Raw genomic sequence first — 14,707 nt, 5'->3', positions numbered from 1 at the left:
TCACATGTAAAGCGCCATGGAATTGATGGCGCTATAATAATAAATAATAATAATAATATGATTTTAACAGCTTTCAAGGAGGTGGCCATATTCCAGATGCCTACTTTGTTCCTGTACTATACTACCTATGTGTGGCCTCTCAATATCATAAATAGATTCCGATACAGTTCAATTGCAACCTATAAAAGACTCTGGAATCATAGATTTTAGTATTCAAAGATAGAAATTTATTAATACAAAAGTGCTCGTGCAAACAATAACATTAAATTCATTATACATAGGATGATAGATTTGGGATATAGGAAGGGATGTAAAGCCGCACTAAAGGGAGTAGTGAAACACTAGTGGCAGCTACAAAACCTGGACCATTCAATTTAACCTGAATTGATACCTTATGTATATATAGGCATATTTTAAGGGCACAGGGACTGCTAGAATTGGGGCATAGTATGCATATTTTTTAGTCCTATAATAGGGTACTGCTATAACTAATGCATCATATAGAGGTGCCCCTTGTAGCCACAAGGGCTAGGAGAGGAGCACATACCATATGCACACAGTGTCCAATAATCAGTATGGTATTAAGAGCAACCCACATTGATAGTCCCTATTCACAGCATTGCCCCATCAATGTGGGTGCTCTTAATACCATACTGATTATTGGACACTGTGTGCATATGGTATGTGCTCCTCTCCTAGCCCTTGTGGCTACAAGGGGCACCTCTATATGACGTATTAGTTATAGCAGTACCCTATTATAAGACTAAAAAATAGGCATACTATGCCCCAATTCTAGCAGTCCCTGTGCCTTTAAAATATGCCTATATATACATAAGGTATCAATTCAGGTTAAATTGAATGGTCCAGGTTTTGTAGCTGCCACTAGTGTTGCACTACTCCCTTTAGTGCGGCTTTACATCCCTTCCTATATCCCAAATCTATCATCCTATGTATAATGAATTTAATGTTATTGTTTGTACGAGCACTTTTGTATTAATAAATTTCTATCTTTGAATACTAAAATCTATGATCCCAGAGTCTTTTATAGGTTGCAATTTGTTCCTGTACTGTCTGAAAAGGCAGTTAAAAAAAAATTAGGCCTCAGTTTCTTGAAATCTCCTTTTAGTCCAATCTTCAGGAATTAATGCCCCCCCCCGCAGTATGAGGTGACTTATTCTGTCCCCAAAACGGCACATTATACAGTGGAGCTTCCTAAACTGCAAATGTCAGCCATCTGTCACTGCCCGCGAGAGTAATGTGGAGTGGATTTGTCCCCGTGGTTGCAGGAACGTTACTGTTTCACCATCAGACCTGTGACCATGGAGTGATTGCTGCCATGTACACAGCAGCCTGGAGATGATAAATGGACATCAAGCTGTTACTGAACAGTCTGTGATCACTGATCACTACCGGGGGCTGGGGACTTTCATCCTGTAGCCAAAGGTTGGCGTAGAAAATCGTCCAGTTGAGTGACTATACTGGATCTCCTTGCCGTAGTGGAGACCAGAGAGTCGCCTGCCGCTCTATATGGGTACTATTTTCATGGTTTAAGCTTTGATTATTTTGTGTTTTTACCTTGATGCACTCTTATTACAGAACTTGTGGTTTTCTTCCTGTTGTTACCACATTTCTTCAGATCTTTGTGTGTATGTTGCCTTGTCATTTACGTCTTGTTTCTCTGTTCACCTTCTAGTTCGGCAACACCTGCTACTGCAACTCTGTTCTACAAGCACTTTATTTTTGTCGCCCGTTTCGGGAAAAAGTTTTGGCATACAAGGTCCAGCCGCGGAAGAAGGAAAGCTTACTCACATGCCTGGCAGACCTCTTCAACAGCATTGCCACGCAAAAGAAGAAAGTGGGGGTTATACCACCCAAGAAATTCATCTCCAGGTTGAGAAAAGAAAATGGTATGTTTAGTAAAGCAGCACTCCATGCATGCAGTCATGGAAGGCAAAGTGTTGAGGTCACTGATCTCCAAATGTTGCTCACAAACTCTGATTATGGAAAACTGAACTCGAACATTAAGGCCTAAGACACACGGTATGAAAATCGGTGCGAGTGGAGTGCGATAAAAAATCGTATTCCACACGGACCAATTCTAGCCTGTGTGTCAGCGCACATGAGCGAGTATTTTCTCAGCCCTCATCGGACCTAGAAAACAATCGCAGCATGCTACGATTATAATGCAAGACTCTTTCTCTCGCACCCATTCAAGTCTATGGGGCGAGAGAAAGATCGCACTGCACTCGCGGTACACTGGTGTACAGCGAGTGCAGGGCGAGAATCACAATAGCCGGCAACGGAGGAGAGAGGGAGATAAATCCCTTCCGTCCCTCCTCGGTGCCGGCCCGTCCCTCCTCTGTGCCGGCCCGTCCCTCCTCTGTGCCGGCCCGTCCCTCCTCTGTGCCGGCCCGTCCCTCCTCGGTGCCGGCCCGTCCCTCCTCGGTGCCGGCCCGTCCCTCCTCGGTGCCGGCCCGTCCCTCCTCGGTGCCGGCCCGTCCCTCCTCGGTGTTGGCCTGCCCCCCGCAGCTGAGGTCCGGTCGCACGGTCAGACCTCAGTCGCAGTGACACTCGCATGACACTCTGCTCTTCTGTGCTGTCAGCGTGAGCCGAGTGTCATGCGAGGGGATCGCAGTAATCCCCGTGTGGCCCCAGCCTAAATGTTTAGGAAAGCTTGTCTGATCACTGGAGACCTCATCAGTAGGACCACCATTGATCACCAGAGCTGGAGTAAGATATGTAGCCAGGTGCACACGGAGGTGCCCAGCACTTCGTGCCCCACCTGATTCATTAAGATGCACTCCACCCCACCCCTTCATCAAGACCGCCGTGAAAAAACATGGTCTTGATGCATTAGGGTCAGTGTGTGGCCATGTTGTCATCTAAGGAGTAGATGAAGTGAAAAATGACCATGCACTGGTGCTGCCATTAGTCATTTAGTTTATGGGAGAACAGAAATGCTTGACTGTGTCTGCGTCTCATAAATTCAGCTTTCTCCATTGCAGTTTGTGTGTTACATTCTGGACTGTGAATGGGAGAGATGAGAACCTGTATCCTCCTGAGAGGTGGGAGTCCTAAAAATGGAACAGGCACACATTAAGATATTTTCTTTTATCGTGATGTTTTATTTCGATCCCTGGGGTTGGTTTAATATTACAATGTGGCCCCCAGGCCAAAAATGTTCTTGCGCCCATGTTATAGATCCGCTTCATTACATTGGATTCCAATCAATATTGTTCTTCATTCTTATACAAGTGTGAAGGTTGAAGATGCACGGACCGGCTGCGGGTCTTATAGGCATATATTAGGCTGTGAAGGCCAGCTCCGCAGACCTGCGGCCAGTCCATGCTCTGGCCATGATGCAGGAATGTGACCTTCTCATCTGCCTTTAGACAATTATGACCCATCTTTTGTGAGTTTCTCAGTTTTGAACCATAACTTAATAGGCCCTTTAAAAGAGTTTTCATAGAGTATAGGAAATTAACCAAGATGCAGGAAATGTTCTAAAATAATCATTAATCGCTGGAAATGGAAAAATCAATTTGCCGCACTGTAGTCCATCGACCAGGTTAATAATCTATGAGTGCTGGATGGGAGGCCTGTCCTTACCTTCTGGCATTCCTGGCTGGCTAATCATAAGAAGAGCCAAAAATGCGGAGACGCAAGTAGCTTCACAGGGCTCCCAGCCAGTGGTCACAGATTACAGACCCGGACGATGGACCGGAGCCCTGCAAATTGCTTCTCCCATCCCTACTAATCTCATGTTAAAACTCATACCCCTTCCTTGCTGATATTCTGTTGGTTGTTGCCAGGCTTTATTTTCCAGGAGAATACACGTGAGGCATCAGAGCGGAGGGTAGTGATTGTCTGCAGGGGTCATGTGAAGGTGTGGCATGTCACAGCAGCTGGAAATTTAACAGCTGAGTGTCATGCTTTTATTGTATGTTTCCTGCAGTCAACGCAAAAGGAATCTGACCCTTGGTTTATCCATCCTAATCTGAGGACTGGACAAAATACGGACACATACCTGATTTCAGCTCTGGATCACTTACTGGGCTGCTTGCTGTAGTTTTGATATCATTGGGATAGCAGGAACTCATTCCAGAGAGGACTAGAGCAGATAAAAGTGATTTATCAAAACTACAGCCGGGCAGTCCAATAAGTGATACATCACTGGAATCAGTGTCTCTGCCCCTACGCGATGCAAAAGTTAGTGTCCGATTCCCTTTAATATAAAACTCAAACAACCCTTTAACCTCTCCATTTCCATGTACCTGGAAACTGCCATCCAGCTGTACACTACTAGATACATCTTTTTGGTGCTGTTCACCATCTGTATGGTTTTCTTGCTTGCGGTAGGTCTACCACAGTATACAGCATCTTCAGGGAATTCAGCTAAGATATATGTCTGCAGAAAAAGAAGATTAAAGAGTATCTAAACTTTCACAAAACTTTTGCCATGTCCTAGAAACTTTTCAGAACTTTTGATCAGTGGAGTCCTAGGAGTCCCGACCAATCACTAACACAAAGGAAGGCTATGCAGAGCGCTGATGACCTCTTAGGCTGGAGGCCGGCTTGTAGCCTTTGTATTGAGCCGGTCTTCAGCAGAGCATGGACGGAGTCATAATTACCAGTGGGGGTGTCTGCACCCGGGCTCCCAGTGATCACAACTTCAGACACTTGCCCATATGGAATCACGTTTCCATCACCATGCTCCATCTATAATGTAAAATTCACAGAATAAATCGGGGACATCATCCTCATCTAGTACATCAGCTTATATTAGCAAGTGATAATTCCACCATATTAACGGATTCCTTAGTAAAGGACGTACTCCTATATACTAATCAAAAATTATGTGTCCAAAAACACACATTAGAGTAGTTGAATGTCCAACACAATTTTATTAAGCAGTTACAATATCCAAAAAAAACATTAAAAGGTAGTATACACCACAACTGTGACACACACCACGGGTCACAGCGAGATATAGGAGGCAAATACAAGGAGTTAAACTCCACAGGGGTGGGGGCCAGGACAGGGGTGTTCAAAAATTAACAGTCAAGAGTGGACAGTTCTAACTCAAATCAACATGTAGGTATTATGTATCACCCCACTCTAACTATAATCCATAAAATAAGACTGCCATGACCGTACATGTGGTGGCCCTTGAAAAAGGACACGAAACGCGCGTCTGGTGTTATTTTGCTATTTTATATTTCGGTATGTACTGACTCACCCTGTGCATTAATTTTGTCCTATGCATTACATTGGGAGATCACCCCACTTGATCTTTTGGTATGTGTAGCGACAGAGGCTATAGAGGTGTTGCATATCATGTAGGGATTTATATTAGGGTTCATGGCAGTCTTATTTTATGGATTATAGTTAGTGGGGTGATACATAATACCTACATGTTGATTTGAATCACCCCACTCTAACTATAATCTATAAAATATGACTGCCATGAACCCTAATATAAATCCCTACATGATATGCAACACCTCTATAGCCTCTGTCGCTGCACATACGAAAATATCAAGTGGGGTGATTTCCCAATGTAATGCATAGGACAAAATTAATGCATAGGGTGAGTCGGTACATACCGAGATATAAAATGGCAGGATAACACCGTCCACGGCCCAATCCCGACACGCGTTTCGTGTCCTTTTTCAAGGGCCACCACATGTACGGTCATGGCAGTCTTATTTTATGGATTATAGTTAGAGTGGGGTGATACATAATACCTACATGTTGATTTGAGTTAGAACTGTCCACTCTGACTGTTAATTTTTGAATACCACTGTCCTGGCCCCCACCCCTGTGGAGTTTTACTCCTTGTATTTGCCTTCTATATCTCACTGTGACCCGTGGTGTGTGTCACAGTTGTGGTGTATGTTACCTTTTAATGTTTTTTTGGATATTGTAACTGCTTAATAAAATTGTGCTGGACATTCAACTACTTTAATGTGTGTTTTTGGACACATCATTTTTGACCATGCTCCATGTGCAGCCGATCTTAAAGAAAAGGTGACACTGATTTGAGCGCTGCAGCCCCTAGAAGATATTCCCGCGCACTGTGGAGCTCCTAGCTGTCTGCTGTGTGAGGATCTGCACTTTTTTTTTTTTTTTTTTTTTTTTTTTTTTAACCGTAAAAATATTTAGCCTCCTAATAGAAGTTGTCACTCAGGTGTGAACTTGGCCTTCAAATTTAATTGGCTGAGAAATCTTGACACAGATTTGCTTTACAAGATGAGCGACGTCGCCATCTAGTGGGTAAATGTGTGCTGGAGCGAAAGCCACTAGAATAAGAGATCCCTTTACATGGTACAAACTGGAAGCAGCAGATCTAATCCTCTTTCGTGATTTCGGACCGGCTCAGTAGCACGTTTTCTGATGTCTTTTTTATTTTTCTATATGGTTTTCCGTTCTTATGGATCCACTGCTAGCTGGAAAAGCCATTCACACCTTTCAGCTGTGGTATGCACCACGGGGGTCCAAGATTACATCTGACCATAGATAATATCTGCATCCGGTGTACACATGCCCCTCGGTTTGTGTGGATTTGTTCCCACACCCTGGACCTACACCGTGAGGTTAGTTGGCTTAGGCAACGCTCACATCAGCGGTATTTTGTATTTTGTAGCGGTATTATATCCGTCACAAATGCGTTTCAGTTCTTTTCATTTCCAATGCAATCGCGACAAGATGCAGGCACAAGCAATTGTGTATGACACACGCAACCGCATGTGACCGCATCTTTCTGCGATTCCATTGGAAATGAATTGAACTGAAACGCATTTGTGACTGATACAGTTTTGCGGCAAAATATCGCTGATGTGAGCGCGGCCTTACAAATTTGATTTGTGTTTGTGTCTGAACTAAGCACCTCTGATTGTCCTCAGTGTCCTCACAGACCTCAATCTGCACCGTGCTGTGAAATGTCAGGGTTACACTATAAGACCTACAAATACGCTATAGGCTCAGGTTTACCAACAATGAGAAATGTGAAAAGACAAAAGTAGCCCCATTTAGCTGCTGTCCTGGATATTGTGTGTGTGTGTGTGTGTGTGTGTGTGTGTGTGTGTGTGTGTGTGTGTGTGTGTTTTATATTGTAGCCAGACACAGGAGCCGTGTAAGGCTATGTTCACACAGGGTGTTTTTGCAGCATTTTTAGCTTGGTTTTTGCCTTTGTTTTATGCATCAGCGGGTCTAACTGGGTTATTAAAAAAAATAATACTTCCAGCACTGAATTGATCCAAGATATCTGGCTGCACACCGATCCCAATATAGTCTATGGGGACGAGAATCCGGCACTTAAAAATGCTGGTGGAAAGGATAGGGGGATTGGAGCAGGCGCTATGCATTCCCCGCTCCTGGATTAGTTGCAGGCACACACACCACCAGCATGTGTGACCGCGTCTGACTGCAGCCAATCACAGACCCTGTCTGCGGGTCTATCGTTAAGTAAAGCTAAAAAATTTTAAAAAATTGCCCCTTCCCATATTATGATTCCCAGCACGGTTAAAGCCTACGGCTACAGACTGCTGCCAACAGCCGTGTGCTTATTTTGACTGTGCATCAAAATAAGAGGAATCCCATGGTGTTTTGTTTTTTTATTTAAATAAATACTAATAAAAATAGCGTGCGGTCCCCCCAATTTTGTTACCCAGCCAAGACAAAGCACGACAGCTTAGGGGCTGGAATTCTCATGCTGGGGAGACCCATGTTTGTTAGGCCACCACAAGCCTAAAAATGGCAACCTGCAGCCACCCGGGATTGTTGCATCCATTAGATGTGACAGTCTCAGCACTTTACCCAGCTCTTCCTGATTGCCCAGATAGCCTGATTGTGCAGTGGAAATCCAGATGAATCCCGACACTTGGGTACTTTTGAACCCCTGCTGGCCTGGACTTGGTCCAGCCATTACAGAAGTGCAAGATACCACAGTAAAAACATTGTAAAAATACCATAAAAACTACAGCAAAAGCCTAGCCAGCTCTACTGCCATGTGAGTGGGAAGTAGTGGAGACCGGTGGTGTATGGGGCAGCGTAGCAGGAGAGGCAGACTTATGGTTTCCAGGCCATCAATATTAGATTGGAGGGGTCTGAGTCTTGGCTCTTTGGAGGGGCAGAGACTACGTATCCTTTGTCCATATCCGGTTTCAGGCTGGTTCATACTTGGACACATTTATACTTTTTGTAGCAGCTTTTCTCTGAGCAATAAATATGGCAATGTGAAGACTGTGGTCGTAGGCCTAGCCATAGTCCTCTCTGTAGTAATAGGGTTTCCTCTGACGTCTACACAGTTAGAAATCCTGACATGAATGTAATTGTGTTTTTCAGAACTGTTTGACAACTACATGCAGCAGGATGCCCACGAGTTCCTGAACTACCTTCTCAACACCATCGCTGACCTGCTGCAGGAGGAGAAGAAGCAGGAGAACCAGAACGGCAAGCTGCAGAACGGGAGCGTAGAGCTGCAAGAACCAGACAAGCCCGACCTCACCTGGGTTCATGAGATCTTCCAGGGGACTTTAACCAATGAAACCAGATGTCTTAACTGTGAAACTGTGAGTTACGTCCACTAGACCAAGCACTTGGCCTAAACGCTGTGCACTGGTTCATGTTCCACTGTCACATCGTAGTCCTCTATCATCCTTCCTTACGGAGAACCGCTCTCTGCTCATTTTCCCTGAAGACTCGCTAAATAAAGCCTGGCAGTGGGTGTCTTAACGTCAGTGACTGACCACGGGCTCCTGAAGTCACCCTTCCCAGAAGCCCATTGCTCTCTTTATAGCTGATAGACTGACCTAGGAGACCAGCCGGGGTTACTTTACAGGGGGCCGTCACGTGCTGCTCTAGCAGGAGGAACAGGGTAGATTGGGATTTACTTCTCTAAGAAGTTATAAAGCTTATTCTGCAGTATACTTCTTTAAATCCCTGTTCTCTTAAGAGTCCACTGGGTTCCTAAATTTTTTCTTGAAAGTCCACACATTCATTGAATGGGAACGTCTTCTGGACACACACAAAAATCTAGTTTTGGCTCAGATTAATATCTAGAATCTGAATCTTTCCCCCAAAAAACTAACATAGTTTGTAGCTTTTGATTTTTCTGCATTGTGCTGCCCTGAGATAGACTCACATGTGCTCAATAAAGTGCATGAATGTGTGTATTTACATGTCATAGTATGCAATCAAGCATGAGGACCCTGTGAATAGCGTGCCTCTTGTTTGGTGTCTGGCAGCTACATACAGCCTACTCGGCTAGATGCTTTATCATTTATCTTCTACTGATCTCGAGGAGCACCTTATATTATAGCCCTGCGCTGCACTCCCAGATCTGCAGGCCGCGAAGATTAAAGGGAATCTGTCACCAAGTTTTTTCTCCTTCATCTGAGACAGAGACCCTGATTCCAGCAATGTGTCACTTACTGACCTGTTTGCTGTCATTTTGATAAAATCAATGTTTTCTCTGCTACAGATCTAGTAGTTATACAGAGCTCAGGAATATGCTGGACTACCTGGCAGCACAAAAAGTAGTCCTGTAATGATAATCTACTGCTGATTAAACTGTGATTTTTATCAAAACTACACTAAGCAGCCCAGTAAGTGACACATCACTAGAATCAGGATCTCTGTCCCTATGTTTTGCTGCTCTCAGATTAGGTGGCAAAAACCTGGTGACAGGTTCCCTTTAATCCCTAAGGACGGACCTTTTGTCCTATGCGAGAATAAAACACAATTTGAGATCTGAGAATGATCGTTCCTAATGTCATCAGTAATCTGATGAAGGAATAATAAATTCTCATTCATTGTAGTACATGTAGCTATGTCTGTAGACCAACTCCACTAGCTCTGCTGGCAGAATTGTGAATTCAGCTCTGGGACCTAATACAGGCTCAAGATCGCTATACGGCAGTGTTCACATGTACAGTTGTCATGCATTTGTAATGGATCCGTTACATGGATCTGTTTTTTCTAAAAAAAAAAAAAAATTTTGGTTTAAAATGGACTTGTTGATTTCTGTATTTAACAGATCCGTCGTTATTCGAGGTGTCTCTAGTGTTCTAGGGAAGTGCAGCGCTAAAAAATGGATCCATTAACAGATGACCATAGATTGCCATAGACTTCAATGGTTTAAAAAACAAACTGTGTTCCTATCTATATTTTTGGGCCGGACCAAAAACTGATTGCTATTGGAAAGGAGGCAAATGGGAGATGTTTTATGGCACTTCTGTTTCCACTGAATGAACGGATCCTGTACTGGAACATTTTTATGATCCCAAAACTGATCCAGCAGTCATTGAGGAGGCCAGAAATCATACAGATCTGACATAAGGCCCTCATACACATTAGACTAAAGTCGTCTGAACCTGCATTCGATGGACGGTCTAATGGGTATGGGGGCACCGGCTGATGCTCGGGAGAGTTGTCTATCGGACAGGTGTGATTTCGGCGGATCCAACCCTCCTGTTTATGGGAGTATCGGATGAGATGGCTGCCGGCTAAACGATTGGCCCAAGTATCATTCAGCCAACAGCCATCTAATGTGCATGGCCAGCCTTCGCTATTGACGGAGAAGGATCAGCCGGGATCGGTGTTAGGCCTTGTGCGCACTTGCTGTTTTCTTCAGCGCTCTATTGGGAGACCCAGACGATTGGGGTATAGCTACTGCCCTCTGGAGGCCACACAAAGCACTACATTAAAAGTGCAAGGCCCCTCCCCCTCTGGCTATACCCCCCCGTGGTATCACGGGATCTCCAGTTTTAGCTTTGTGTGCGAAGGAGGTCAGACATTCCATGCATAGCTCCACAGATTTTAGTCAGCAGTAGCTGCTGACGGTTTCGGATGGAAGAAAAGAGGACACATATAGTGTCCCCAGCATGCTCCCTTCTCACCCCTGGATGGTGTTGTAAGGTTGAGGTACCTATTGCTGGTACAGGGCTGGAGCCTGACATGCTGTTTTCCTTCCACATCCCCTGGTAGGGCTCTGTGGAAGTGGGATCCTGCCGGCCTCTCAGCTCTGATGCCGGGCTCCATCCACAGACCCATTAGAACCTGATGGATTCGGAGCAGGAGTACGATCAGGGACAGGGCCCTGCATCTTACAGGTACTCTGTGTCCCCGGCAGGCACAGACACACTCCGGGCTGGCTGGGTGTTGTAGTGCGCCGGGGACCGCAATGTTGGAGTTAGTGTCCCTACAGATTACTGGGGGATGTTTTGTGTATGGGAACGCAGCGCCGACCCCCTCTGGACCGGGCGGCGCTGCTGTGACTTGTGGTGCGCCGGGGATCCGCCGTCCGCGCTTTTACGGCGGCGGCGGTTATAACTTTAGTCCCCGGCTTTTTGGGCCTAGGACGCCGGCAGCTCCGTTTCGTTCCCGCCCCCACCCTGTCATTCAGGGTAGGGGAGAGACGCTGTTCGCAAGCAGCGACGAGGGCTGGAGCCTGATTTACATGCTCCAGCCCTCACACTATGCACAGAGGGAAGCAGGCTTCCCGCTCTTGGCCAGGAACGCCCAGGGCCCGCCCCCCTTCCTCTCTAGAGACGCCGGCAGCCATTACATGCATGCCTGGCTGGAGGAAGGACGCAAGGCTCTGGGAGACCTGGACTAGGGGCTATCTGGCGACCACACACCCGCTTTTTAAGCGGGCGGTAAGCGATTTTTCTGTGCTGGTCCCTCTAGTGCCTCACTGTGTGTCAGTGTACTGGGTACATATATATAGATATTGTATTTCTTGCACTGTGAGGTGCGCTTCTGGCTGCATATCCCAGATCGCTCTGTGGAAGCAGCAACATGTCATCCTCAAAACGCAAGGCGGCCAAGGCAAAAAGGGCTGTGTATACTGCGTGTGCTGCATGTGGGGCTAATCTACCAGCAGGCTCTGATGACCCCCATTGTGTGCAATGCTCCGACCCGGTGCTGCTTCGCCAGCCGGAGTCAGGAGAGGTAGCGACCCAGGCTGAGACGCTTGTAAGTTCTGCCCCGGTGACAGGGACGGACTTTGCAGTTTTTGCAGATAATATGTCTGTATCTATGGCAAAAATCCTTGAGACCTTGCAATCTATGCATGGGGCTCAGTCTCTGGGCACGGCGAGGCCTCTGTCCTCAGGTCCCCCTTACTTGGAATGTATCCAGCCCACAGGGGGGTCCCCGGCTTCACAGGCCGAGGATTATGACTCAGATGATGGCCCCAGCCACCCTAAGCGAGCTCGCTGGGAAAGACCCTCGACGTCTTCACACTGCTCAGGGTCTCAGCGCAATCAGTCTCCCTGTGATGGGTCTGATGAGAGTGATCAGGAATCCACTCCTGGAACCCCTCTCAACCTGGATACCCCGGATGGGGATGCCATGGTAGACGACCTTATCTCAGCCATCAATAGGCTGTTGGATATTTCTCCCCCAGCCCCTTCAGCAGAAGAGGCGGCTGCGGAGCAGGAAAAGTTTCGTTTCCTTTATCCCAAGCGTAAATTGAGTGCTTTGTTAGATCACTCTGACTTCAGAGAATCAATTCAGAAGCACGACGCTCACCCGGAAAGGCGTTTCTCTAAACGATCTAAAGATACGCGTTTCCCTTTCCCCCCTGAGGTGGTCAAGCGCTGGACACAGTGTCCAAAGGTGGACCCCCCGATTTCCAAACTTGCAGCTAGATCCATAGTTGCAGTGGAGGATGGCGCTTCACTTAAAGATGCCAATGACAGACAGATGGACCTTTGGTTAAAATCTGTCTATGAAGCTACAGGCGCGTCGTTTGCTCCGGCATTCGCAGCCGTCTGGGCTCTCCAGGCTATTTCAGCTGGCTTAGCAAAGGTGGATGCTATCATGCATCCAGCAGTGCCGCAAGTGGCGCACCTTACCACGCAGATGTCGGCGTTTGCGTCTTACGCTATCAATGCGGTCCTAGAATCTACCAGTCGCACCTCAATGGCGTCCGCCAATTCGGTAGTTTTGCGCAGAGCCTTGTGGTTAAAGGACTGGAAAGCGGATGCTGGTTCCAAAAAATGTTTAACCAGTTTGCCTTTGTCTAGAGAGAGACTGTTTGGCGAGCCATTGGCTGACATCATTAAGCAGTCCAAGGGTAAAGACTCCTCTTTACCACAACCCAGAACACCCAAACCTCAGCAGAAAAAGTGGCAGCAGAGGTTTCAGTCCTTTCGAGGTTCGGGCAAGACACCATTTACCTCGTCCAAAGGGACTCAGAGGACGCAAAGAAACTCAGATTCGTGGCGGACTCACACACGCCCCAAGAAAGCAAATGGAGGTACCGCTTCCAAAGCGGCTACCTCATGACTTCCAGCCCCCTCCCTCCGCATCGCCGGTCGGGGGCAGGCTCTCCCGCTTTTCCGGCATTTGGATGTCACAGGTCAAAGACCGGTGGGTGACGGACATTTTGTCTCGCGGGTACAGAATCGAGTTCAATTCTCGTCCTCCAGCTCGGTTCTTCAGAACCTCCCCACGGCCAGACCGAGCAGATGCTCTGCTGCAGGCGGTGGATTCCCTAAAAGCGGAAGGAGTGGTTATCCCAGTCCCTCCTCAGGAACAAGGGCAAGGGTTTTACTCCAATCTCTTTGTGGTTCCAAAAAAGGACGGCTCGTTCCGTCCTGTTCTGGACCTAAAACGGCTCAACAAGCATGTGCACGCCAGGAGGTTCCGGATGGAAACCCTCCGCTCTGTCATTGCCTCAATGTCCAGAGGAGACTTCCTTGCCTCAATAGACATCAGAGATGCTTATCTCCACGTGCCAATTGCTACAGAACATCAACGTTTTCTACGTTTTGTGATAGGAGACGACCATTTTCAGTTCGTAGCTCTTCCATTTGGTCTGGCGACAGCCCCACGGGTCTTCACCAAGGTCATGGCGGCGGTGGTAGCAGTCTTGCACTCTCAGGGACACTCGGTGATCCCTTACCTAGACGATTTATTGGTCAAAGCTCCCTCTCAGGAGGCATGCCAACTCAGCCTGAATGCTACGCTGGAGACTCTACAGTCTTTCGGATGGATCATCAACTTTCCAAAGTCGATCCTATCACCGACTCAGTCACTAACGTATCTTGGCATGGAGTTTCATACTCTAGCAGCGATAGTGAAGCTTCCGCTGGACAAGCAGCGGTCACTACAGACAGGGGTGCAATCTCTCCTGCAGGGCCAGTTGCATCCCTTGCGGCGCCTCATGCATTTCCTAGGGAAGATGGTGGCAGCCATGGAAGCAGTTCCCTTTGCGCAGTTTCATCTGCGCCCACTTCAATGGGACATTCTCCGCCAATGGGACGGGAAGTCAACGTCCCTGGACAGGAAAGTCTCGCTTTCCCAGACGGCCAAAGACTCTCTACAATGGTGGCTCCTTCCCACATCATTGTCTCAGGGAAGATCCTTCCTGCCCCCATCCTGGGCAGTAGTCACGACAGATGCGAGTCTGTCAGGGTGGGGAGCAGTATTTCTCCACCACAGGGCTCAGGGGACGTGGACTCCGCAGGAGTCCACCCTTCAGATCAATGTTCTGGAGATCAGAGCAGTGTATCTTGCTCTACTGGCCTTCCAACAGTGGCTGGAAGGAAAGCAGATCCGAATCCAATCGGACAACTCCACAGCGGTGGCATACATCAACCACCAAGGAGGGACGCGCAGTCGGCAAGCCTTCCAAGAAGTCCGGCGCATTCTAATGTGGGTGGAGGACAGAGCATCCACCATATCCGCGGTTCAC

At 47.1% G+C, this 14,707-nt stretch overlaps 1 protein-coding gene across 1 annotated transcript in view; it reads left to right on the top strand.

Annotated features, from left to right (window-relative positions):
* LOC142250507 (ubiquitin carboxyl-terminal hydrolase 12-like) overlaps positions 1 to 14,707 on the top strand; it is a 96,092-nt gene that overhangs the window by 57,490 nt on the left and 23,895 nt on the right. Inside the window, exons 3-4 of the mRNA XM_075322692.1 lie at positions 1,694 to 1,907; positions 8,347 to 8,573. Of these exons, the coding sequence (XP_075178807.1) occupies positions 1,694 to 1,907; positions 8,347 to 8,573 (441 nt within the window). The remainder of the gene's footprint in view (positions 1 to 1,693; positions 1,908 to 8,346; positions 8,574 to 14,707) is intronic.

Source organism: Anomaloglossus baeobatrachus, chromosome 9 (assembly GCF_048569485.1).
Source record: "Anomaloglossus baeobatrachus isolate aAnoBae1 chromosome 9, aAnoBae1.hap1, whole genome shotgun sequence".
NCBI classification, from domain to species: Eukaryota; Metazoa; Chordata; class Amphibia; order Anura; family Aromobatidae; genus Anomaloglossus; species Anomaloglossus baeobatrachus.
This window is presented reverse-complemented; position numbering and strand designations above follow the sequence as displayed.